General features: G+C 39.7%; 1 protein-coding gene across 3 annotated transcripts in view; it reads left to right on the top strand.

The window, feature by feature from the left end:
- NR3C2 (nuclear receptor subfamily 3 group C member 2) overlaps positions 1 to 27,305 on the top strand; it is a 284,027-nt gene that overhangs the window by 192,881 nt on the left and 63,841 nt on the right. For all 3 annotated transcript variants that reach the window (XM_081136385.1, XM_081136384.1, XM_081136383.1), the window contains exon 4: positions 5,236 to 5,352. In XM_081136385.1, coding sequence (XP_080992511.1) covers positions 5,236 to 5,352 — 117 coding nt within the window. The remainder of the gene's footprint in view (positions 1 to 5,235; positions 5,353 to 27,305) is intronic.

Genomic DNA, 27,305 nt, shown 5'->3' with positions numbered 1-27,305 from the left:
TACAAAAGTTTCATTTTAAAGGAATATTTGGAATCTTCAATCATATCCCATTTACTTTAAGCTTTGATTTCTCTCCATGTTGTGAGATGTGCATTTTTTTCCTTTGGAGTATCTATTACTGTGCGTGCTACCAGCTAGCCAGACAGAACTTTCTCTAAATTTTTATGAGAAATATAATCTATTTGAAAATTATGGGACATTTGCACTTTCCCCATAAGCTTTTAATTTATTTCATTTCCAATTTTTTGTACAGATTCTTGAGCACGTTTGCCTATTAGTGTACTTGCATTGGTAAACTCAGTTGTGGGTTTTTGGACTGGGGGGTGGGTTAGTCACTGGATCGCACTCTTTATTGAAGTCACCTATAGATGTTTCTTTTCTTCTAAAAGAAAATGTAGTAGAAGCTGGTAGCTTCTTATTAATATTTTGAAAAGTTTAGCTATTTACAGAAAGAGCCCTCAACTCTATTAAAATTAATTTATCCCCCCAAAAAGCAATAATGTAAATGGCTTAATACTTCAGAGAGGAACGTATATGGAAGCTGAATTTCATGTTCTCATTTCCCATTCTCGGAGGTGGTCTTCAGTAAGATTCCCCATATATTTCAAGCTCTTTGCCATCTGGGCACAAGATAAAATTCTAATTCCTCCCCCCCTTGTGATTGAATTGGGATCATTAGACTAGATCTGAGTCCCTTCTTGGCTGGAGCATTGGCTTTCGTAGTCAGATTCCGCAGCCCCTCTGCCATGAGACTCACAGTGTTCACTGTGGTAGCTGCTCCATCAGCCTGGGGCCCACGGCGAGAAGACATGGAACAGAATTCCCAGCCTATGTGCTATTTCCTAATTAATTAATCTTAACAAGGAACCAACTTCTGGCCTTTGGTTTTCCTCTATTGCTTGTCTTTTTTCTTTGTAATTGATTTATACACTATTATTTCATTCCTTTCATTTGCTTGGAGTTTAGTTTCTGTTTTTCTGGTTTCTTAAGGTAGAATCTTAGATCCTCAGCTTTAAACCTTTCTTCTTTTCTAATATAAGTATATAAAGCTAAACATTTTTCCGTAACTACTGTTTAGCTGCACCCCACAAATTTAATATGTTGAGTTTTTATTTTGATTCTGTTTGAAGTATTCCGTCTCTTTCCTTGTGAATTTTTTCTCCGATTCATAAATTATTTAGAAGTCTGTTGCTTAATTTTCAATTATGTGGGTTTTCCTAGGTATCATTTTGTGATTGATTTTTATTTTAGTTCCTTTATGGTCAGAAAACATGTGCATGATTTCAATCCTTTTCTGGTTTGAGACTTTTTTGTCATTCAGGATATGGTCTATCTCAGGGAATGTTCTATTCACACTTTAGAAGAACGTGTGTATTGTGCAGTTGCGTGACCTAAGTATTAATTAGATCAAGGAGTTTGCTAATATTGTTAAAATCTTCTGTATCCTAACTGATTTTCTAGTCATTGTCCCACCAGTTGCTGAGAAAGGAGTGTGCAGATGTCCAGCTATGATTTGGGGTTTATATTTTTATAAACTGATAGAACTGTTAGTTCTATCAGTTTTTATTTTATGTATTTCAAAGTCCTGCTATTAGATGCATTTATATTTAGGATTGTTATGTATCAATGTGATCATTATAAAATGGCGTACTTTATTTTTGGTGATATTCTTTGTCTTGAAGTCTACTGTGTCTGACTTTAATATAGCCATAGCAGCTTTCTCATGCTTCTATTTTACATTGTGTAGATTTTTTCCATCTTTTAACCTTCCACTTGTGTGTACCTTTATATTTAAAATACATCTGAACACCCACTTCAATCTTGCTTTTTTAAAAATCCAGTGTACTTATCTTTGACTTTTAATGAGAGTGTTTAGACCATTTACATTTAATGTAATTATTGCTATATTAGGGTTTATATCTGTCTTGGCGTTTGTTTTCTTTTTGGTCCCTCTGTTATTAGTTCCCTTGTTTTTTCCTTTTCTGTCATTCTTGGGTTGAGTATTATTTTCATATGCCGTTTTATTTCTCTATTGTCTCTTAAGCTATAATTCTTAGTGTTATTATTCTAGTGGTTGCTTCATGGCAATATTTCTCAAACACTAAATATGCATCGGAATCACCTGAAGGATTATATAAAACATAGATTTCTAGATCTCACCCCAGAGTTTCTGAGTTAGTACGCCTGGAGTGGGGCTTGTAAACTTAAACTTTTGATAAGTTCTTAAGTGATTCTGATGCTGTTGTCCAGGGACCATACTTGGAGAACCACTGCTCTAGGAATTACAGGATGTGCTCTTAACTTACAGTCTACCCTGAATTAGTTTCACATATACAATTTCAAATATCATTTCAAGTGTAATATAAGAAACTTATAGTGGTAGAATTTTGTTTATATTCCTTCCTAGGGTTTTTTGGAGGTTTTTTTTTGCTATGTTCTCAGATGTGTTACTCATACATATTTTATAAAGCTCATAATACATTTTTATTATTTGGTTTTAAACAATCATTTGACTTTTAAAGAATTTAAGAAAAGAAAGTTTATTTACCTTTTACCATCTATTTATCATTTCCATTCTTTTCTGTTCATCTACACTTGATCTTAGCCAAAAGGCTGAAAAGCAATTTTTTATGTACACCTAAATTTCTATCTGATATTTTCCTTCAGCGTAAAGAACTTTGTTTTTCATTTCTTATAATGTGGTTCCACTAGCAACAGATTTTCTTAGATTTAGCTTTTCCAAAATTGTGTTTATTTTACCTTCATTTTGAGAAATGTTTTCATTGATTTTGAGTTGACCGTCTTCAAAGATACTATGTGTTTTCTTCTGACCTTATTTGTTTTGATTACAAAATCAGTTGTTACTCTTATCTTTGTTCCCTTTTATGTAATGTATTATTTATTATTATTATTATTATTATTATTTTCTCTGGCTGCTTTTAAGTATTTTTATATTTGTTTTTTTTAGCAATTTATGTTCTGCCATAGTGGTTTTTTAAAATTTTTGTTTATTTATCTTTTGGGGTATTTCTAAGCTTTCTGGATTTGTGAGTTGTGGTTTTATTTTAACTTGGAAATTTTCTTATATTTTTTCTCACCTATTCTCTCATTTCTGTGACTCGAACTACATATATTAAATGACTGTGACTGTGGGACTACGCAGTTCCACAGTTAGAGTCTTTACCTATTGGTTACTATTGTGTAATTATCTACACCTACTCAAAAGAGCCTTCAATTTTTAAATAACTCATTAGATTATTGTAGTGGTGGGGTTTCATTTCTTCACTTTGATAGTTTTCCCTATTCTATTGCTGGCATTTTATCATTATTACTAAGATTTGCCATAATGTTGCTGAGAATGTGCTCTGCGTTAAATTATTTTAGTTGTATTGAGCAACACACATTACTTTTATTGAGTATTTTGTGTAATTTCCTTAGTAATTCTCAACCAAGGGAGCATGATAGCATTAGGCTGAAGGGTGCGCTTTCGCGCCTGTTCACTCCCTCTGCTCTGCTCTGTCTGCATGTTTGCAGTGCCCAGTGACTCAGTCCTCAGAGCCTTCTCTTTCCAGTCTTGCTCACTCTCTGTATGATCTCGTCCAGTCTCATGGCTTAAAATAAAGACCACAAGCTGATTCCTTCTCCAGACCAGACTTCTCCCTAACTCCAGACCTGTGTATCTCACTGCCGATTTGACACCTCCTTAGATACCTCTCAGGCCTCTTAAACAACCCGTCCTAGATGTGTAGCTGGGGTACCCATCAAATACATGCTCCTACTGTCTTCTCCATTTTGATCTGTGGCATTTCCATTTTTTTAATTGTTCCGCCCAAGCATCTTAATGCCTCTGTAACTAACCTGTTTCTCTGGTCTGTCAGCAAATCCTAGTAGCTGTAGCTTCAAATGCATCTAGAATTTGACCACTTCTCCCCATTGTCACTGCTACCCCACTGACCTCGCCCTGGGATTACAGTGACAGCCTCCTCCCTCGGCTTTCCCCTCCTCTCTCCCTAACCCACTGCAGTCAGTGTTCAACACAGCAGCTAGAGTGATCCTGTTAAATGTAAATCACATCAGTTCATTTCTCTGCTCAAAGTCCTCTAAGCTAGTAGCTTCCCTTTCCACAAAGTCAAAGTCAAATATGATCTCCAAGGCCCTACATGAGCTGACTCACCGTAGCTCTTTCTCATCGCCTCTTGCTTTCCACTCATTCTTTCTGTTCTTTCCCACTTGGCTGCTTCTTAAACATGCCAGGTAGCCTCCCCACCCCTGCCCCTACCTCATTTGCTTTTCCCACTGCCTGGTGTATTTTTTCCCCAAGATATCGACACAGAGCCTTCATTTCCTTTAGACATTTCATTGGAAATCACCTTCGAATGAGGCCCTCCCTGTATGCACTATTTCTAAAATGTCGATATCCTCCCGTGTCCTCCCATACCTGCATTGTGTTATATGCTCCTTCCCTTCATTTTCTTCCCTGGAGTGTATTACTGTACAGCATTTGTACATTTTACCTAATTACCTCGTCTGTTGTCTCTCTCCCCACAATTGAGTGAAAGTTAACAAGATCAGGGATGTTTGTCTGTCTTACTGATTATTGTATCCCTAGTGTTTATAATAGATAGGCCTGGTACCTACTAGATGTCTTATAGATTTTTTTAAAATAAGTAAATGAATAATAGAGCTAGGCCTGTTGCCAGTAGATGCCACTCTCTAAGCATAGTCTCACATCTGAATATTTTTGTTCCAGTTTCATCTGTAAAATGAAATAGTTAGACATTTGAAATAATTACTGTATAATTTGAAAATTTTCTTATTGAAATCTCATTTGTAAGCGGTGTGCAGGCATAGCAGATTAAACAGCTGTAGCAGGACCTTCCTTTAGATCAGTGCCGTTGTGGGGCCTGCGTGTATAATATGTACTGTCACCTGAATGCTCCATGTAGCTGTCATAATATTTAAACAGTGGGGGAGAGTACCTCTCCTTATGTGAATGGGGACCTGTTGGAAATAAGTATAGTGTTAATCTTATCATTTGTAATCTAAAGTCTCAGCTGTGTTAAGCTGATCATCCCTGTGCCTAAATTACCCATAAATCATGTTTCCTTTCTGCTTCTTTGAAAAAGAGATTTCAAGACTAGAAAGAGGAAATTTTATATTCTGAATATCTATGTTAGTAATTTATATCAGTATAATGGTCTTTATATTAATAATTTTTTATTATTATTTATTCAGGGCAACACAACTATTTATGTGCTGGAAGAAATGATTGCATCATTGATAAGATTCGACGAAAGAATTGTCCTGCTTGCAGACTTCAGAAATGTCTTCAAGCAGGAATGAATTTGGGAGGTAAGTTTTGTCTTTTTAGTTCAATAAAAATTGTTAATATGTAATATAATACCATTAGGCTCTATGTACCCCCAGAATTTAAGATGGACTAACATAGAGCAAAGATTTCTAAAACTCTAACTTAAAGTTCTATATTCATGTGAAAACATATTTGGAAAAAAAGTATGCCTTAACAGGAGTTAAAAAGAAGTATGTTATGTGGCTTTGGTTCTAGTGACATTTTCAACCACGAGTTTGCAAAGGTTTTAAGAACAGGGCACATAACCAAAACAAAAATGAATGGCTTTTTATATAACATTGCAGCTAACAGTTTTTATTACCATATCTCTTTATAAATAATACATACATGTGATAACATTAACCTGATAGGAATACATTCCTACCTCTAGGAGTAAATGTAATAAAGGAAGACTTGTATGAGAACAACGTTAAGATGTTATAGGAGCTCACCAAAGAGAGGTGGGGAGGAGGTCAGAGACTTGAACCAAACACAGAAGTGCACAGCATCCATGGATGGGAAGACTCAACCTCCTAAGGGTATCAGCTTTCCTTAAATTAACTTATAAATATAACCCAATCCTAACAAAAATACCCATTGATGGTTCTAAGTTTCTAAAGAAGAGCCAGCAGAATTCTGGAAAGGTAAATAATAAGGGCAGCTAGCTGTCCCAAATAGCAAAACATATGATACAGCTACAGTAAGTAAAAGAGCCTGTGTATTTGTTTACTGGTTGTCAAATCAACAGAAAGTCAAGAAACAGATTCAAATAATATGAGAATTTTGTATGTAATAAAGTTGGCAATTCATATCAGTGGGGAAAGGGTAGATTATTCAACAGAAGTTATTGTGACAACTGGGAAGCCATCTGGAAAACAAGAAAGTTGAATCCAAACTCTTATTATCCACCAAAATAAATGCTGCATATTTCAAAGATTTAAACTTTGAAATATAACTACAGAAATACCAAAAAAAAAAAAAATTGGATAAAAAAATATTTTCTAAGTAGAGAAGACCTTTCTAAGTATTTAATAAATGCGGAAGCTAGAAAAGAAAAGAATTGAAGAAATCACCACTACTTACACATCAAATATTGCTGTATTCAGCAGCTGGGCCAGAGGGGCCCCTGCCGGTTAAGAGGCAGAACGCCTGGCGGGAACCCCTGTTCTGCCGCTTCCTGGCCTCGGGGTCTCCAGTTTCTGGGTCTCCTTCTCTCCCACTTGCTCTGATCAGTGCACTTGCCTCCTGGGCTCTAGTGAGGATTCAATGAGCGAACGTGCAGTGAAAAGAAAGTGAGCCCTCAGTCCATGTCAGTGGTGTGAGAGTGGTAATGCTCACTGAAGTTTCTGTGGCACTTTCACACATTATCTGAAAGACATTATTGCCCGTGTTTGGGTGATGGTAACCCTCATGTGCTTAGTGAAATTAAGTGACTTGCCCACAGATGCCCCAGCCAGTGAGGTGATGAAGCTAGATAGAGGATCTGGGGGCTCCTGGTCTGGTGTTTCTAGTATAACACAATGCTCTCTTCTTCTAATATCCAAATCTTTGCAGATGTGCCACAAAAAGATCACCTTCTAGAGCATGTGAGTGAGCACTAGGAGAGATTAATAATTTAAAATTGTGCAGCCACTGGTTGCAGAAGGAACACTAACTCAGTTTTTTAAAACCATCATCTGTATTTAAGCACACACATATACACTAGGAAGGTATTTTTAAAGCATCTGTATATAATTTTATATAACTTCACAACTATTATGTAATATATTGACATGTCATATAAATATTACCATGAAGTATACTCTCTATAAAATGCAGTTACTGTTGGTTGCTATAAAAAATAACAAAATCGCCATACATATAATTCCTACCTCAGAAGGTTGTTTTAGGGATGAACTAGGTTAATACATAACCTTGAGGACAGGGTTTTTCGGCCTCTGCACTGCTGACATTGTGGGCCAGGGAGTTTATTGTTGTGGAGAACTCTCTGCGCATTGTAGGATGTTCATCAGTACCCCTGGTCTCTACCTCATATATGCCAGTCGTTTCAGTCAAAAATGTTTCCAAACTTTGCTGAATGTCCACTTGGTGGCATTGAGACCCACTGGTTTGACAATAATTGTAAATAAGTGTAAGCACCATTTCGCTGTTGGATGTTATTTTCTGCTAGAATATGCATTCCGCCAAGGGAGGAATTTTCAACTGTTTTATTCATTGCTTTATCTCCAGTGACTGGGAGAGCACCTGGCACAAAGTGGGTGTTCAGTAGCTAACTGTTGAATGAACGAATGAATAACTGGCATTTTTGAGGCCTTCCATGTTGTAAGCACACTGCTAAGCCCTTTATGTATGTCAACACCATGCAATACGTACATTCATCTATCTGTGTTAGAGGTGAGTTCATGGAGGCACCGAGAAGTTCAAGAGCTGGCCCAAGGCCTCAAACCAGGGAGTGGCAGAGCCAGAACTCAAACCTCTGTTCTAATGCCAAAGCCCATGCCCCACATCACTGCTGCATGTTATAGGCCCACTGTTTGTAAATTGGCATTTTACAAATAGCCCAGGTTATCTACAAACTGCAGCTCTGGCATGTTGTGACACTCAGGCTTAGTACTAGTGTCCACACTGATTGTGAGGTTTGGCAGGACATGAAACAGGATTTATGTGATTTGTTGTTGGTTTCTGAGTACATAGGATAGGACCAGAGGGTTTTGGTAAAACTTTTTAATAGAAAGCTATCAAAATGAACAGAGTGGAAATTAATATTTATGAAAGTAGTATTTTCTTTAGGGTCAAATTATAATTTAACCACTTCTGTTCATGGATTAAATAATTAACTTTTACTAATTATCCAGTTGCAGTCACATATGTTGTGATTCCCTTTTTCTTTTATAACTAATTTTGAAGCCTCATTTTTAGCTTCCATTTGGGCAAAAAGAAATGCAAGCGATTTTATTATATATGTATATATTTTTTTAAGAGTAATGCAAAATTTAACCTTTTGATGCAAGGCGATTTTTAAAATTAAAAATGTGAATTAGCCCAACTAGCATGACGCAGCGGTTGAGCACCACCTATGATCCAGGGGACCGCGGTTTGATTCCAGGGCACATGCCGGGGTTGGGGGATAGATCCCCAGTAGGGGGTGTGCAGGAGGCAGCCGATCATTGACTCTCTCATCATTGATGTTTCTATCTCTCTCTCTCTCTCTTTCTCTCCCTTCCTCTCTCTGAAATCAATAAAAACATATATTTTTTTAAAAAGTAAATTAAATTAAAACCTCTTCAGACATGTTGCACTGTCAGCCCTGCTTTCCCAGTAAAGCAGAGCTGGCCAGTCTCTGTATCCAGCCATCTTCCCCGCCACCTCTTCTGAGGGATAAGGCAGGTGACAACCCAGTATAATACTGGGGAGGCATTTTCTGTTAGTGAATGATCACGACTCCAGAAACAGAATTAGCCATTCCCATCTAAAGACTTTACCGATCCAATATAGTTTAGGATAACTTTTTTTCCTATCCTATCAGCTGGTTAGCATGTAATCCTAACCATGCTTCCAAAGCAGGCTCTCCCTTAGAAAGTGGATGGAAGAGAGAAGAGCAGTAGGTTTGTATTTCTTAGGAAATCAAGCCATAAAATGTGCCTCTTCCCTTTTGTCTAGATCCACTCCTTCCCTCCCACCACAAGTACTATTCCTTTTCTTTAAAAAACCCTGCTGAGCTTTAGGCTGCATGCAAAGGAAAATATAGCAGGAGATGTGAGAATGTCAACAGAGAAATGGAAAGGAAAATAACAGCTTTTCTCGCCCCAAGCTGGGCCTGCCATTCTTACTATAGCCCCTATTAAGAGAGCTAAAAAAAAGTCCTGGTTCTATATACAGGAGAATTTACCTCCTTCGCCAAAGGAATTAATCACTTTGCTTTTCCATGCCAGTGTTCTGAAGAGGATGAGCTATTCATGTCTTTTAGAGACTCTCCTAAAATATATAAAGCATAGTCTGAAAGCTAAGTGGCCCTCAGATCAAAAATGAGTCCTTTGGGGTGTCTCTGCTTGTCTGCACTTTGGCCTTAGAATATAGAGGGGATCTTAGAGGGTTTTTTCCTATTCCAAGCCTCCCACTTTACAGATGAGGAACTTGGAATTCAAGATCATAGTGTTAGAGACCTGGAAAATGCATTGTAGTCACAGTGACAGATGATTGCTAGATTTAGTGCGGTGATTGCATTGTAAGGTATATAAATATGGAGTCACTATATTGTACTCTTGAAACTAATATAATATTATATACTAACTATACTTAAATTTTTAAAAAATTTCTATAAAGGATTCTAATTCAGTCATCTTTCCTCTTTTCCAAACCACCTCCCTGTGTCTCATTTTTTATTAGATATGCTATGAAGCGCCTTTTTACATTCCTTTAATGAAGACTCTAAAATATTAAAATCTTGCTTCCTGTAGCTTTAAAAAATGTAGACTTCACAAGCCCCAGGATAATCCTAATTCTGGTTTCAGTTTACTTCCATCACATATCTGCAGCTTTCCTTAATCCCAGCAACCACTTTTACTCAGTTCACCTGGAGCCTTTATAGGGTGGCCAGATCGGGTCCACCCTTCCCTCTTGGAATGGAACATGTCCTGTGAAAAGAGAGGATCTCAGAGGCAGGAAGCAGCAGCAACAGCGGACATCGTGGTTGCTTTTTGGGAGGCAGAGAGAAGGCAGCTAGGTTAAAAATTGAAGAGGCACAATGCTAAAATGCTGGGAGTCGTCCAAAGAAACAGTCAGTCTTGTGCATTACTGATAAGATCAGAACCAAAGAGAGGAAAATATTTAAATTAAAAGTCTTCCATATAATCAGTCAGTAAAATCATGGCAATGAAAATTCATGACGACATAGAATACTTTATGAAAAATTTGTAACAAAAAATTAGTAATGCAAAATTATCTGGGTCATTTATTCTGTGATTGCAACTATACATGAAACAACTCCCATGAAAAAACGTTAGAATAGCAAAAATGATGGTGTTAGTGAAGATTATGGATAAGTCACCCTTCCTCTGTTTTCTAGTTTGTGAATAATATGAACATGTTTTATAATAAAATTTGAAGAAAAGAGAGTTCAGTAGTTGGAACAAAAGAGAAAGGAGAAAGAAGATAACTGATAGTGCTACTGAACACGTAAAAGAATTAGAAAAAGGAAATTAGACATCCAGATAGCCAAAGGAGGAGTTTTCCCTGAACAGGGAGGAAGAAAGGGTGGGGGGCGGGGGGGGAAGACAGAAACATCAGCGAGTCCTCTGCTGTGAAATACTTTAAAAACTGAAATGCAGAAGTGAGTGAAAAACAAATGACCCAGGGACCAAAGAGTGACAGAATCCTGACAGACACACCAAGCCCAGCGAGAGAGAACGAGCTTCTGACTTGAGGAAATTGGCTTTACCTGGCCAGCACCTTGCTGCAGCTGGTCGGCTAGGTCCCCTGCAAAACTCACAGGCAGCGTAGCTCTGGTGAGAGAAATTGCAGGATTGACGCCAGTGAGAAGAGTAGGTTTAATATCAGAAATCCAATAAGAAAAACAATTTTTATATCTCTACGGGTCCCCGGAGGCAGAACAGGCAAGCAGCCTGGAGAAGCGAAGAAAGCCCAGGTGTACCGACGGGGAGAGCCCCATTCCTCAGACGCCTCCCTCCTTTCACCCCTCTGGCCTCTAGGCCGCGAGGCCTGCAGTGGGGCTTTCGAGCCTTGAAGAAGAGGAAATAGCACATTTGTGTAAATCAGTGAAAGCGTGGTTTTTTCAATCTCCAAATATAAGTTAGGCCATATTAATTGTCATAGTGATACTACTTGAATTAAACAACCGGTATTTTTACCCTGCACGTTTCATGGCGGAAAGTTCAGGATTGGTGCCAGAGCAGATAGAATTTAAAGATGTTCTATATTTCTTCAATTCCAAGGCATTTTTTTTCCTTTCACACTGTAACTGTGATTATAATTTGCAGTCAATATGGACATTTGGTTTTTATTCATTTTCTTTGAAACGCTAATTGTATTGGCGTCTTAGGACTCGTGGCGTCTTAGAGCAGAAGCAGCCCGGGCCTTCGGGCAGAGGTCCGGCCGCCAGGAGCGTGCCGCGTGTGGGCTCAGCCTTGGCCAGCCTTCTCACGCAGGCCGCTGTCCTTGGGTCTTTTTAATCGCGCAACCCAGGGACGTTGCAAACATTCTCCTGTGTAGACAGATGTTCTTTGGTGCTTCCTTTTTTTTTTTTTTAAATATCTTTATTGATTTGAGAGAGAGGAAGGGAGAGGGGGAGAGAGAGAGAGAAACATCAATGATGAGAGAGCCATTGATCGGCCGCCTCCTGCACGCCCCCAACTGGGGATGGAGCCCGCAACCCGGGCATGCGCCCTGACCGGGAATCGAACCACCATCTCCTGGATCCCAGGTCGGTGCTCAACCTCTGAGCCACGCCCGCCGGGCTCCATTTTCCCTTTAACTTTTTCAGCTGTCATCCTTCCTCACAGGGTATCATCTCAGTCTTTCTTCCCAGCCTTTTGGGTCCAGGATACCTTGTCATTCGGCCTTGATGGTCTCAGGAGACCGAGACCGGGGGCCAGAGCGCCCTTTCTCCCTCTGAGCACTGTCTCAGAAACAGGGTTTTCTTGTCACTGGTCCATCAGCAGCCTTTCACGTCCGCACAGCCCCTGATATTCTCTGTAACACACAGTTGTTTCCTACCTCTCTGGTGAAATAATGGGGCTGTTGGGCTTGTTTTTGTTTTGTTTATGGCACTTCCCATCCTTGTTACAGTCTTTCAGGTTACCTCAGATGGTGGAGTTTTTTTGGTGTAAGGATACTGATAATTTTGCTGGCTGAGGTGTCATTTAGAACACAACAGGTTTTCAGTTCTAGGACTTGTCTCTTTTGACTTTTTTTTTCTCTTTTTACCTGCTTTCCACTGCGCTCTCCTCCCCACCTTGTTGCTTTTGCTTACACAGGTTTTCACTACTCATGTTCTACTTACTGTCTTCTGTCTGTCTGTCAGCTTCCTTGGCAGTGAGTGTCCTATATCCAGACTTCCCGAGAGGGGTCGGGGCCAGTGGGTGGGTCATTGTCCAGAACAGAGCTTCTGACCAGGTTGAGCCTTCCAGGGGGTACAAATGGCTGCCTTTGCCTCGCTGCCCTTGCCCTCCACAGGCTCCTGTGCCCAGATTATAGGTGCCTGTGGCACAAACCATGACCTGTGACAAGGCACACGTTGACCCCTTTTTCAGAAAGCCGCTCTAAGTACAGATAGCCGTCAGAGGGTAGCAGATGCACCTCCGGTATGAACGCGTAACAGTTACAGTCACGTGTTCATTGTGGAGCATCTCTTAAAGCATAGCAATTGTTTCAACCCCTGATTTTTATTCACATATTAGAAGTTATCCCTATATTTAGAAGTAAAAAAGGTGTCAGTTTTTAGTAAGGAAATTGACAAACCAAAATAATAGCCTTTCATGCTTCTTGGAACAGAATGACTAAGGCTTTATTTTAGAGTTCAAGGCTTTTATTATTATTGATTTCAGAGAGAGGAAGGGAGAGGGAGAGAGAGATAGAAACATCAATGATGAGAGAAAATCACTGATCATTGCCTGCCTCCTGCATGCCCCCCAGTGGGGATCAAGTCCGAAACCTGGGCATGTGCTGACCGGGAATCAAGCCATGATCTCCTGGTTCATAGGTTGACATTTAACCTCTGAGCCACGCCTGCTGGGTGAGTTCAAGGCTTTTTGATAAAACACAACACAACACAAAAAGCAGAAGTAAAGCAACTCTTAAGCTTGTTGTTTTTTTTAATCACCAGTTAATATTTAAGGAGACATTCTCTTGTAGAGCATCTCGCAATACCTGAGTTGTTCTCTTTCCCTAAATGTCAGGCTCTAAGATTGGGGATGAGCTCTGGGCTATGGGATGAGGGGTGTAAGAGATAGTAGGGAAGGAGAAGAAACCGCCTATAACCAAGCATCCTTCGTCTACCGAACTCAGCCATCTGAGAAGGGGGCCATCAGTCATCTAGGGGAAGAATTCCTGCCTGTCAGTTGCACTGTCTTCCTCAGACTCTGATTTCCCAAAGTTATAATCGCTGAATTCACTTACTCTCAGTTAACAGACATATCCACTGAGGAGTACAACTCAGTCTTTCTCCATTTGAAAATCTAGAGACTAATGATCTGCTGCTTTTTGGTTTTCTGAATAAATATCCTCTTCTCCCCATTTTCACAGTAAAATACTGTGATTGTGAACATGGGGAGAGGAAGCTATTTATGTTACAATAAACCCTCTGTTCTCACCTCTAGCATGTACAGAAAACCATTGAGATAACTTTCTAACAGTCCTTCAGTCTCTGGTAGTAAATATGTATAATATTTAATATAATTAGGATCTTTTATTTTTTTTTAATATATCTTTATTGATTTCAGAGAGAGGAAAGGAGAGGGAGAGAGAGAGACAGAAACATCAATGATGAGAGAGTCATTGATCAAGCCCTGACCGGGAATCGAACCCTGATTGCCTGGATCCCAGGCCGACGCTCAACTGCTGAGCCACGCCCGGCTGGGCAATATAATTAGGATCTTTTAAAGTGATGATTTTCGAGGGTCAGATAGCATACCTTTTAAAGATTAACCCAATTCTAACAGATTTTAGAAATATTTTTATCAGCCTTGGCCTGGTAGCTCAGTTAGTTAGAGCATCATCCCTATACGTGAAGGTTTTGGGTTCAATCCCTGGTCAGGGCACAAACAAGAATCAACCAATGAATGCATAAATAAGTGGAACAACAAATAGATGTTTCTCTCTCTCTCTCTCTTACACATCAGTAAAGAAAATTTAAAAATATGTTTTTTATTAATTTATCAAATTATAAAATACATACTCATCACAGTGATTAATAAAGGAACATAAAAGTTCTCTGTAATAAATTGGGACAATAAAGATGGAAGAAGAGTCAGGATATTTGCTGAATCCTTTATTTACTGATTCAAAAATAATGATTTACATTTTGACAGAGTCTCTTAAAAGATGAACAGGCAGAGCTAATAAAAATGGTTTCTTCAGAATGTGCTGCTTCATTCTTTGGATCTGTCAACAACAATATAAAGGCAGTTGCTGAGTTACATCATGAAAATAGGATGTAATTGTTCTGTATTCTTCCTTCAGCGTCTTGTGCCATATTTGTTTTCAAAGCATAATAGTGTAAAATGTTTAAATAGTGATGAAAATCAGCAGTTATTCTGTTACTATATAATTTTTTATACTGATATTTATCTAATTCGTATAGGAGGGTCTCAGAGTGTTTAAGAAGTCTATCAGTCCCACTGCATGCCCCTGAAATTCCAGCTGTTCCTCGTGAGCAATGAAAAAGCAGGCACTGGCCTTGCTTCCAAATAGCATGTGTTAATTGGCTCACGTTTTGTTTTGTTTTTTAAGCAAAAACTTAAATCCCATAGAGCAAAAACACTTTCCCATTCTGAATGTACTCATATTTTTAGATAAATGAAGTTGAATCAGATTAGAAATTTTAAGCCACATTTGAAAGATGACACTGATGGGGAGCCTGGGAGGACTGTGTAATTAAGCGACCCCGTAGGACCGTTCTCAGGTTCTCAGTTCTCACCACGTATCAGATTCATCTGTCGGTTCGTGTTAAACACGCTCACGCGTGCCCTTCTCCTGCAGTAAATCTGAATGGAACCTGGGTATCTTCACTTGCACAAAGCTCTGCCTGTTGTCTTGAGTTCACTAGAGCTGAGAACCACTGTCCCAGCGGTTGCTATAGGCTTGGCAGCCGTTTTCTTAGGATAAGAAAACATTTTCATTAATTTTTTAAAGCCCTTTAGTTTTAATTTTTTTTCCTATTTAATGTTATTTTTGTTTCTCTCAAGGAGATCACTAATCAGCATTTGGTAAATATTTCTTCATCTGGAGAAGTCTCCTAAAAATGATATTTTAAGTTAATGTATTTGTATTTTTCCTGCCCAGGCTAACATAGCCTTACAAAAGGCCATGTTAGCGTTTAGCCTACTGACATTACTAGTTACGAAGCAATACTTTAGGTGTCTTTGATAAGCAGTACATGTAAACGCCACAGATATTTGGAGCCAAGTGTTCAAAGCTGAAAGATGAAGGTGGACAAGTACTGAGATAGTGACCCTCCAGTTCTGTGTGGGGGCCCAGGTGGGGAACAATCTTGAAAGAAAATTGAGCGGAAAAGAAGGGGCCCTGCTGAGGTTTGTGATCTGTTATGAAAGAGGAAGCAAATTTGGAAATGCCACCCTAAGTGTACCTACTTCTGCTCACTTCCCCCACCTCATACACTGGACATGTGTAGACATTTGTGTCCACTGAGGAGAGGGGAGAGCAGAGGAAAGGTGGGCAGGGCTACACCTTGCCCCCACCCCCGAAGCCCCAGGCCCTGCCCTGGGTGTCCTCTCTCATGCCTGTGGTCAGTGGGTTAGAAGGAAAAGTCTATGTCTCCTGAGTCATCAGTTGTGTCTCTTCTCCTCCATACTGTTTATTCTTCAGAGTAAATAACCTCTTGAACCGCTTCTCCATCCTTGCTCAGTAGAGATTGTTGGGTCATTTTTCAGTGAATGTTAATGGTGACACTATCATTGGCTTTATAGCTGTTTTAATGGTTAAAGAAAAGTCCTTATCAGTCTTCAAATATTATATAAAAGATTTGATTAAAATACTCTGGAGTTTAAAACAGATTAAAAATAAAACTTGAAAGAGCTTGCTTTAACTTTATTTATTTACTCTGAGGCTCACTGACTGCCCTATTCCCAAACAGGCTTTTATATCTATTACGCCGATTTTCCTAAAAATGTTTTGTTTTCTAAATAAAATCAGATGCCGCCACATAGGTTATTTGAAAATAAGTAGGATCCTATGATTGAGCACAATGCTAGTTTGATTTCAACTCCCACACATACCCCTTTCTGCCTCTACCTGCTCCCCTTAAAAGGTTCTGAGCCACTTGTGGGATCATCCAGTGTGACTAAGTTGGGCCACCTGCTCTGCTGTGCCGTCTGCACAGTCCGCCACTTCTCCCACCCACAGCTTTCTGCAGTCCAATGACGTGGGTCGCTGTATCAAGTTGGCCTTGCTGGTTGAGTGGCAGGGCCCCCTTCCTCGGGCACAGCAAAGGCCTCTCACTTACACCGGACATAGGAAGGCCGGGAGGGAGCCACCCGTATTCCTATGGGTATGCGCCTCCTATTGCTGCTATAGCAAAGTACCACAAGCCTAAAACAACACAGATTTATAATCTTAGAGTTCCAGAGGTCAGAAGTTTAAAATGGGTCCCTGTGAGCTCAAAGACGCAGCAACTGCGTGTTTTTGTAGGATCTCAAGGAGAGTGTGCATTTCCTTGCCTTTCTGCCTTCCGGAGGCTGGCCGTGTTCCTTGGCGCCTCCCCTCCCATCTTCAAAGCCTGTTTAATTCATCACTCCTGTCACTGCTTCTCTTGTCTCATCACCTTCTCTGTCTGCCCTGCCTCCATCTTTCACATACAAGGACCTTTGTGATTATAATGGGCCCACCTGAACAATTCTTAAAATCCTTAATTAAATCTGCAGAGTCCCGTTTTGCCTCATAAGGTGAGACCTTCACAAGTTCTGGGAATAGGACCATTATTTTGCCCATCCCACTATGTTATGACCTGTGTTCAATAAAACATGTTGCCAGGCTGGCATTTTGCAATGCCTTTCTGACTCGGGACCTCGACATGCTCAGTCACCTCAGCTCCCTCTCTCCCTTCTCCCTGCCCTCAGCCCCCCTGTTCCTAAAGCCACCGTGATGTCTTGTTCAGAAGCTTCCGCTGTGCCTTTGCCCTCACAGTTGTTAAAGGGTCCACACACTCCTCCCCTATGCTACGTTTCTATGAGCCCTTCCAGACCTGCTGCGAAAACCTCATCACCTCCGCATCGGTGCACCCCGCACAGATCAGACTTTACACAGTGGGAAGAGCTCTCAGTCCCTAAGGTGTTGTGCGTGTATGTAATTTATTAAGACTTCTCCCATAAAGCTTTTTATGACTTCCTTAGATGAAGTTAATTAGTGCTTCTCCTGTGCTTCCAAAGCCTCGACTGTAGTACTTAGCAGGTTTTGCTATAATTACTTGTTTATAGGTATTCCCTGACAAGTAGTCTTTGAATTTCTCAGGAACAGAGTTATTCCTTTGTCTTTATATTCAGAGCACTTAGAAAGTAGATGCTTAATAAATCTCTATTGAATAAATTAATGAAATAGTGAACATGAAGTTGAACTGGGCTCATATATTACTAAGCTGAATTTAGCAAAAATTCTAAGTTTGGTTTTATAGTTATTAAGGCATAGTATACTTCATTTCAAATATAGTTCTGTAACAGAGTCCAAGGATGATATATTTTTAAAGTTCTAGTATAAATACTATTTTTCCATCTCTGCTCCAGAGAGGTGCAGTTTCCAAAACGCATATGATAAATCTGATCTTAATGTAGACTTACATAGTATAATTTGGTAACTTTTTAAATGATAATATATTGCAGACAAGGTTTTGTATAGCTCTTCATTCCCTAATGAGTAATTTAAAGTGATATTTGAACTTCTTGATTATGCTTATGTATCCACATTTTTGTCACCAGCATGGGAGAATGACATTTTGGGATAGCTGTTGCTGCTGTTAAGGTGGAAATTCTAGCCCTGGTCTAATGGTTTGTGGTGAAGCATTAAGTTCAAGGTCAAGGGAAGTTAGAATAAGTTGACCTAGAGTAAAAGGGATGAAGGAATGAGCTTCTGAAATAAATAAGAGGTAATGGAAAGAAAAGAAAGGAGTAAGGATTAAATTAAGATTTGGTTGAAGAACTTAGTGGAGTAAATGCCAAGGACTATTAACAAAATCAGTAGAAGCCATGGTCACCAGAACAGTTACAACCCAAGGTCAAAGCCAAAGGATATATGTTTCTCAGGTGGGAGAAGAACCTGTCTTCCCAAGAACTTCACCAAGATTGATAGAATTGCTCAGCCCATGTTGAGTGGCCCGTTGAGTAAAGTGGAATAAGCAATACTGAGTTCATTACCATCAACACAAAGACAGCATTCCAGACCCATTTCTGGGAAATAGAGAACCCTACCTGCTGAAAAAGGAAGATGTTATTCAGAAGTATATGTAGGACCTTCATCATGAGGAAAAAAACAGGAGCCTCCATCACTGAGCAGTGTGAAACTACACTCATGACTGAAGTAATTTTGTGCAAGTTTTACCTGAAGATTCCTTCAGATTGTCATCATGTTTAATTGTACACTGAAATTCGCTAGGTGCGGGGCTACCCATTCGTGGGACGGGAAAAAGAGCAATTCCAAAGATGAGAAACAGGCTGTAAACCTAGGGGTGTGGACCTCTTGACCTCCAGGTGGTGTCAGCAAGAAGTTGATCCTGGGGAACAGCACCAGCAGCGCAGCTGAAGGAAGGTGAAGTTTTGGGAAGGCCCTGCTTCATCACAGGAACAAATATTCTTTTTAATGGATGGTTAGTAAGGAAGTGTATTGTATGAAGCGCAGCTTGAATTTTGAAGTGAGAATGTTGAAATCAGTCAGTCATGACTCATTTTTTATGAGTGTAATATCACACAGGATATGCACTTGTCGGTCAGTACATACCCTTTGGGCGTGGTAGGGTCCTTGGCAGTGACTAGTGAATCGTAAACCTGACGTTATGATTACACCAAACTGGGACCTTCTCTAGTGTGCTCCAGGTGTGTGCCTGTGTTGCCTGTAAATTATGTTTGTAGTTTAAAAGTGTGACACTAATGAGATTTGGATTTCTAGGAAACTAAAGGTAAATTTTAAATATATGGATAGGTTCTTGTCCTTTACAACACTAACGACGTATATAAGGAATTTTAGATAGAATTCACTGTCTATAAAGCATAGGGGGAAAACTTCAGAGCACCATCTACAGGGAGGGGCACCCCTCAGCTCCAGCCATTTGTTGTCATTGGGGAAAACAGGCGAATATTGCCAGATTTTAAGATTTCTTATCGAGCTATCAGAAATACAGAAATTTGCACAAAATATGCCAAATTTTGAAAGATGAAAATGAAGTGTTTAAATTATACTTAGCTCACTTTCCAGTTTATGACTTCTGCTATCAAAGAAACTCACTTTAGGAACATAATGATTAGCATGCTTCTTATTTCAGTTCTCATATGATTGTTTTTTATATAAGTCTAGGGACTTAATTATCTTTCTAACTTACTGTTCTTTTTATCAACTTCCTTAGTGGAGACCAGTGGTCCTCAATCAGGCGCAATTATACCTCCAGAGGGGACATTTGGCAAAGTCTGGCAATATTTTCGGTTGTCACAACTTGGAGTTGGAAATGCTACTGGCATCGAGGGAGTAGAGAGCCAGGGATGCTGTTAGTCTACAATGCAGAGGACAGAACCCAACAACAAAGAATGATCTGGCCCCAAATGTCAATAGTGTTGAGGCTGAGAAACCCTGATATAGAAGATTATTTTTGTGTGTGTTTTTTTTTTTGTTTTTTAATCCTCAACCGAAGGATATATTTTTCCATGGCTTTTTCAGAGAGAGTGGAAGGGGGAGAGAGAGAGAGTGAGAGAGAAACATTGATGGGTTGCCTCTCACATGCTCCCTGACCAGGGGCTGGGGATCAGGCCTGCAACTGAAGTACATGCCCTTGGCCAGAATAGAACCTGGGACCCTTCAATCTGCAGGCCGACGCTCTAACCACTGAGCCAGACTGGCTAGGGCTAGAAGATGTTTTTATCCCTGTCTAGAACTCCTTCCCTCCCTTACTTCCTACCTTTTTTTTAATTTAAAGAACCTTTTCCCAGGTTCTCTCTGTTTCTCTCTCTCACTGTATTCTCATTCAGAATCTTTAGGTTGGTTCTCAATTTCACGATGCAGGGGGAGAAAAATCACATGCGAGTTTGTTAAAAATGAAGATTTACATCCCCTTTTTGTAGATATTCTGGCATCTAGATTTGGGATGGCCCAAGATTATGCATCTCGAAGAAGCCCCCAGATAATGCTAAAGAAAACCAGGCATGGATCAGTTTGAGAATGATCAGCATAGTCTTTGCTGACCCTGTGCTTTTCTTCACTCTTTAGATCCTTTATTAGTTGAACTTCTCTATTATATCATTACTTTTATTAAGCCTTTAAAATATACATAGCTTTTAATAATTATTTATACTTTGGAAAATAAGTAAATTAAAATTTATTTAGGGACAAAGCATTGAAATCATATATGACCATATTTGGATCTTATAAGTTGTCCAAGTAGCTGGATAGTATATCTGGTAAGAGTTCCTTCCCCAAATTTCTAGTCTTTCTTCCTCACTTTTTTGCAATATACTATATGTCTTCCCCATAAGAATCTGGTTGATTCTTTCTGGGCCCCTGAAAATACAAGATTAAAAATTTGTTTTTTGAACATATGAACCAAGTACAAAAACAAACAAAACAAAAAAAACCGTGGACTGAAAATATTGAAAATAATTTATAAAAGTGATTTCTTCTTTTTTTTTAATCCTTACTCAAGGATATTTTTTTTCCAGCCAGGGCTATAAGTGATTTCTTAACTAAACTAATGCACATGAAGTGTCACAAAACTCCCCGGAGATAGTAGTGCATGCCATGTCCTCATACCACGAAGGCAAAGTGGTGAGGGCAGCTCTAAGCATGTAGAATCTATTCCTCCAAATGCCACCTGTTACTGAATGCTTATGCAGGTACCTGCCTTCAGGGGCTTCGACTCATATCTGAGATATGTTAGAATGTGTTGACTTGAAATCACAGGGCTTCAATAGTCAGGTCTACCACAGTTACTCAATGTCTTCTTGAACTTTACAGTTAGAATCAGGCATGGCAATTATTGGGCCATTTATTAAGGTGTATCTTCTCCAATGTTATTACAAAACTGTAGTTGACCTTCTACATAGGTAAGACAACTCACAGCACACAAACACTGGTGGTCTCCTACTCAGTTTGCCACCAAGAGTCATGGATAACATGACTTTGTTGTACAACTTTGATCAATTCTGATGATAATCCTAAAGAAACTGTTTTTGAAAAAGCTGGAATTCCCTTTGGATGGTGGTGTGTTTACACCAAATTAAACAGATATGAAAGTGGTTGTCAGGTGGCCTAGGGAGAGGTCTTTAGCCTCTCCCTCAAAATTTTTATCAAATGCCTTCCAGCCTACTATAAATAAATATAAACATGTGTTTCATTGAGCAAATGTGTTTTCACAGGTTTCTCTAAGTCCCTCCTACATAAAAATTTTGATCCCAACACTGCTATTCTGTTAGGCTACTCACAATTTTGGTATCAAAATGTTGAATTGATGATGCTTATTTGGGGCAGGAGAAGATCACAACTTTCCTCTGCATCCCCACCCATTCCCCAAGGATGGGCCGGGCTCAAGAGCAAGTATGTTTCCTGTCATTCCACCCACAGAAAGGATCCCATGCTGACGTGTCTAATTCAGTGATACTAACGGCCTTAAGATTAAGGATGTAGAGTGCCTCTTTCTTGGATTCTATCTCTAGGGTATGGCTCTTCTGTGACATTAGAGGTAAAAAGCTGCTTTCTTTTTAGCTTTTCCATTTTCCATCTGTCTTTTGACTCTCTCAAAGTTAGAAGTGACAGGGCTGCCTGCCCTCTAGGACTGTACTTGGTTTGATGCTTCTTGGTGAATGTCTGTTGTCAAACTGAGGCTGGGTCGAGCCTTGGCTGGAGTTGTTTTCCATGTATTGGCATTTGAAGTGAAACCTAACATCCTCTCTCTGCTTCCCTTAAAAGCTTTGATAGAGAATAGTGGCTGTAGTCATCACATTAATCCAGCCAGTTGTACAAGGCCAGCGAAGCATTCATTGATTTGTTTATTTGCACTTTTCTTTCCCTTCATTCAGTATGCACTGATTTAACACCTACTGTGTGCCATGCAATAAAAATGCTTAGACATGCTCTAAGCATGACGATCCAGAAACCAAGCAAATACAGAGTTTATCATTATGGTGGGCGTGGTCTTATGACTTTTACGATCATATCCGTAAAGGGAGAATATTTGGTTCTGAAAGAGGATCTCTAATCCCTAACTGTGGGCCCAAAGAAAATCGCATTGGAAGATAGAAATTCACTGCAGGGAAGGTTATAGGTTTGTGTCATCCCCATTCAGTTACAGAGCTTAAGAACGATTACGGGGGGGTTAAAGTTGTGCTTTATGTGGTATGTGACTTAGCACCTCATCGTCGTCTGAAAATCATGGCCTGAAATTGGCCTTAACTCACATCAGCAGTGAAGAACCGCCTCCTACTCAAGACCTCTGCTCGAAGGAGACAGCGGGGTGCTACGCTGCGACGCAGGAAGAGGCCCCAGCGCAGCAAAGCCACCCTGTCCCTGTGGCGCCCTCCAGCCAAGGTGCCCGCTCTCCAGGGCGACGCGCTGTGCAAGTCCCGGCACACTGGCGGGCTGTCCTAAAGGAAGGGAACAGAAGCAGAATTCTAATAGCAATTTGTGAGAAGACACAAATAACTGTTTTTCTTTAGTCTCCTTACTGTAAATGTGATGTTTACTTTAAAAATCACTAACAGCGTCTCACCTGCGAATTGCGGAGTTTTTCCCAAAGACAGACTTTTGGAAACGCCCCGCTGTCTCCCGAACCACCCCCGTGTCTCCAGGAGACCTCCTGGGCGGCTCATCTTCCAGGTCGGATGGAGAAGGGCCGACTTGTTTCCACCTAAATCTGTTTCCATCCCACATGGGAGAGAAACACGCAGATTATAGGGAATCACTGAAAATAAAAAGGCACTTCATGTCGACGTCTCCTAAAAGTTTCTTTTTAATGACTTAGCATCCTTATTAAGCACTATTTATTAAGCACTTCAATTCTCTCTTGGATCTTTTTATTTTTTTTAACATGGCTAAATGTCAATTTGAAGAATACTTTTGAAACTTAAATGGAAAGCATATTCTTCTGAGGATGTTATTTGGCCTGCTGTGCTGAACTGGGTTTCGAGAGAGTCTCCAAAGCTCCGGCATTTACACAGTGGCCGAAAACCAAATGAGAAACAGCAGCCCCCTTCTGGCCAGAGCAGAGAGGTCCGGCGTGTGTCCCCCGGGCGCCGCTCTGCTCACTGCAAGGCCGCTGAGGCCGCTCCTCCCCAGCGGTGACCTGGGACCTGCCAACACCGGACATCACCAGAGTGCCTCGGGATGTCTCAGGACCAGCCCTGTGTACTAAGAGAAGCTGGAATGAAAACACAACAAGCAAATGCAGGAGAATCACTTAGTCAGAAAAAGCCATTTGATTTGGCTCAGCTTTATCTGGGAGTTTCCAGACCAACTTAGCCTGTATCCCAAAGACATCCCAGCCTAGAAAAATAACTTTTTTTTTTCAAGTACATGCATCATTGACTACTACTAACTCTTTATTTAGACTCATTCTGATAATGTCAGTGAAATAAAATGTGGATAAAAAATTTGTTAATAAAGTAAAAATAAAAAGGAGTAATATTTACTTAAAATGCATTAAAGCTATAAACATTGACGTTGGTTTTCTCTTTCCTCAGGCCTACTTAGTTACCATCACCCCCAACGTGAATGGCATCTTGTTGGCTCATTCACATGTACTTACTACATTCATCCTTTTTGATGTTAGTGTCAGCTTCTAACGTGAAGATTTTTTTGAAATTCTGCTTGGCTTCTTTGCCTTGCATTTGGAAAATGTCCTCAATACTAAAGTGATAGTACTCAGAAATACAGAGTATTTTCTGTGTCATACAAATTGAGAGAAATAAGTTTTTGTATCAATTCATGGAATTATTATTTTAGTTGTGGTTATCTGGCTCACCAGTTCTTTTTCTTACTAAGCAATAATTTTAATAATTTTTTTAACATTCAGTTATAATCTCAACATTGATAGCCTCAACTAAAACCTAGTCAATTTACTTTTCATGTAAATAATGTGAACCATTACTTATAATTTGGTTTTGTATTAAATATGATGTTAAATAACTTTTAAAAATTAAAACTATAATGATGAAGCTCTAAGTAATTATTTTATAGAAAGAATATCAAGCTGAGGTATGAAATATTTTGAAGAAAATTGGTATTAGAGATAAAACTAGTCTGCATATTTTTTTCATTCCACTCCATATTTTTTATTTCTTATGTACACAAGTACTAATCCGAAAAAAGATCTGAACTTGAATTTCAGTAACTTCCTTTGTTGCTTTAGAATTCTCAGACATGTCCAGGTTCTAAGGTCACTGGACAAAATTAAGTGGACCAAGACGAGGAAACCATTGCAGTAAAGTAGCAGCAAATGCTGAGAGGGAAAAACAGAATAATTGAAACAGGCCCAAAAAGTGACTTGCAAACAAATGTTCAGGCATTATATTTTAACTGTTCTTTAAGAGCTTACCTACAGAATCTTCTGCTGAAAATTTTGTAAAGAAAAATGTCATTACCTAGTGTAAATAACGTCCTAATATATCTGTTGGGTAAACATATATAATATAATATGTTATACTGTGTATATAATACAGCAACTGCGTGCTGACTCGCCAGTTGGGGGAGGTATGCACAGGACCCATCCTGTGGGTTTTCTGCCCAGTGTGTGTGATAGCATCTGACGAGTTCTTTTCCCCCTGAGCCCACTGAGGATCACACTTGGACTTGGGACGGCACAGTAAATTAAGCTGGGTACTTTGGTCTAGTTCCAGGTCACTGCCTTTTGCCTCTTTCTCATGCCTTGTTCACCCCTTGACCTTGTTAGAACAGTAATGTTTCTTCATAAAACATTCTTAATGAGACTATTTACCTGGCCTGGCCAATAAGATCGTGCTTCATGTAATAAATTCACTGCTCAAACATATGCCAGGAGGGCAGGCAGCTCTGGCAGCTGTTAAAGAATTAACTTTTTAACTGAGGGAGGGACCTCTTGCTGGGTGGCCACAGCTATTTTCATAGTGCTTGTTGTTCTTATTTGAAATAAGAGAAAATTACATTTACAGCACCGTATGTATTCATTGAAAAAAATTCACCTGTAAGTGGACCCGTGCGATTCAAATTCATGTTGTTCAAGGGTCAACAGTATTTTCTAAAGAACATTCACTTGGTTTTAAATATATATTTGACCCTAGCTGGTGTGGCTTAGTGGTTGGAGTGTCGGCCCAAGGACCGAAGAGTCACGGGTTCGATTCCTAGTCAAGGTAACGCACCTGAGTTGCAGGTTCGATCCCCAGCCCTGGTCAGGGCGCACATGGAGGAGGCAGCCAATCGATGTGTTTCTCTCACATCGATGTTTCTCTCTCTCTCCCTCTCCTCTCTCTCACTCTCCCCCTTCCACTTTCTCTAAAAATAATGGAAAAAAATCCTCCGGGGAGGATTAACATATATGTGTGTGTGTGTGTGTGTGTATATGTATGTGTGTGTATACATATATATACGTATGTGTGTGTGTGTTATGTACGTGTGTGTATATATATATTTATCTAAAAAACAACTATTATTTTAGTGAAGCTTGGGAACTTTATTTTAATCAGAAGTAGCAAGTTCTCCGCCCAATATATTTTATTATTTATACAGACTGACTGGTTTGATTTCTGCCTCCTTTGGTTTCTCCTCCCATCAGAATTAAGATGTCATAACAGGAGCAAAAGCATAAAGTCTGGGTGATCTGATTCAGCAGCAGCCCCCGAGTGCACAGAAGTTGACTGCTGTGCTCAGGGAATTAGAGAGAAAACATCTTGTGTATTGGTACAGGTTGTTATACACCTATTAAAAAGACTAAGCTCTTCAGTAGAGGTGATCCGGTGGTAACCTTGCTGATAATTTAGAAGTCATCTGAGCTCTAGGTCTTGTTCATACTCCTTGGACCTCCTGATTTGATGTCATCTTTAAATGTAATGGGGTTTCTCTATTCTGTTTTTCCATATCATTACAATAAATCACCTTCTTCTAACTCAACCACAATAACTGTCAGAACATCCTTAGGACCCTGCACAGTGGTGATAACAGTGGTACCTGCTTCCTAGGGCACTTAGGAAGATTAAATGGGCTGGTATTTTTAAAGGATGCTCTCTCAGCACATGATATACAGATTCTCAATTAATAATCGCTCTTCACTATTGCTACTTTTCCCACCAATAAAATTATATAATCTCAGGATTAGAAGAAACCAAAGAGCCCATTTTAAATACAGAACTGAGTAAACAATCCTGTAACTTATAGTGGTGAAACTCTGTATTTAAAAAGGTGGGACAGACTGCTGGGGGTTGGGGTGGAAGGTGTTTTTTCCCTGGCACTGGACATTCTTCCAGGCGTGCAACCTGAGATCATAGTATTCGCCCTTTGAACGTATTTTGGGAAAATATTTCTAAAATTGTCTCTTATCACTCTTAGAAGTATAAGGAATTTATTCCTGTTTTTCAGACAAGTTCCTTTCAGACAAATGAAAGGCTGGACTGTACCTTGGAGGTCTTATTTACTTCCATTGTAGGGTCACGAGATCCTGGGAACTCATTTAATCCCATTCTTCTGCCTTAGGGCAGGACTGCACTCAGGCAGGCAGGGTACCTGTCCCCCCTATTACTTTAGAGTTTTTAGAAAAGAATATTATATGTTCTTGCCAGTAATGCATTGCAGGCTATCTCTGTAACTCCTTCCAGAATACTTGGAGGAAATTATCCCAGTGTCTGATCTAAATCCCCTCTTCTGCCCTTTAAACACCTTGTATCTTATCTTGACTTCAGTGGAGTTAGAAAAGAGATACTCACCATGATTTGGCAAATGCCTTATGTTTGTTGAAATGGCTCTTTGGTTTCTCATATCCCTCACCTTCTACCCTAGAATAAGTCAGCCCCAGTCTTCTTCCACCTTTCTCTTCCATAGCGTTTTTTTGTCC

This window comes from Miniopterus schreibersii (assembly GCF_964146895.1).
Source record: "Miniopterus schreibersii genome assembly, chromosome: 4".
Classification (NCBI taxonomy): domain Eukaryota; kingdom Metazoa; phylum Chordata; class Mammalia; order Chiroptera; family Miniopteridae; genus Miniopterus; species Miniopterus schreibersii.
This window is presented reverse-complemented; position numbering and strand designations above follow the sequence as displayed.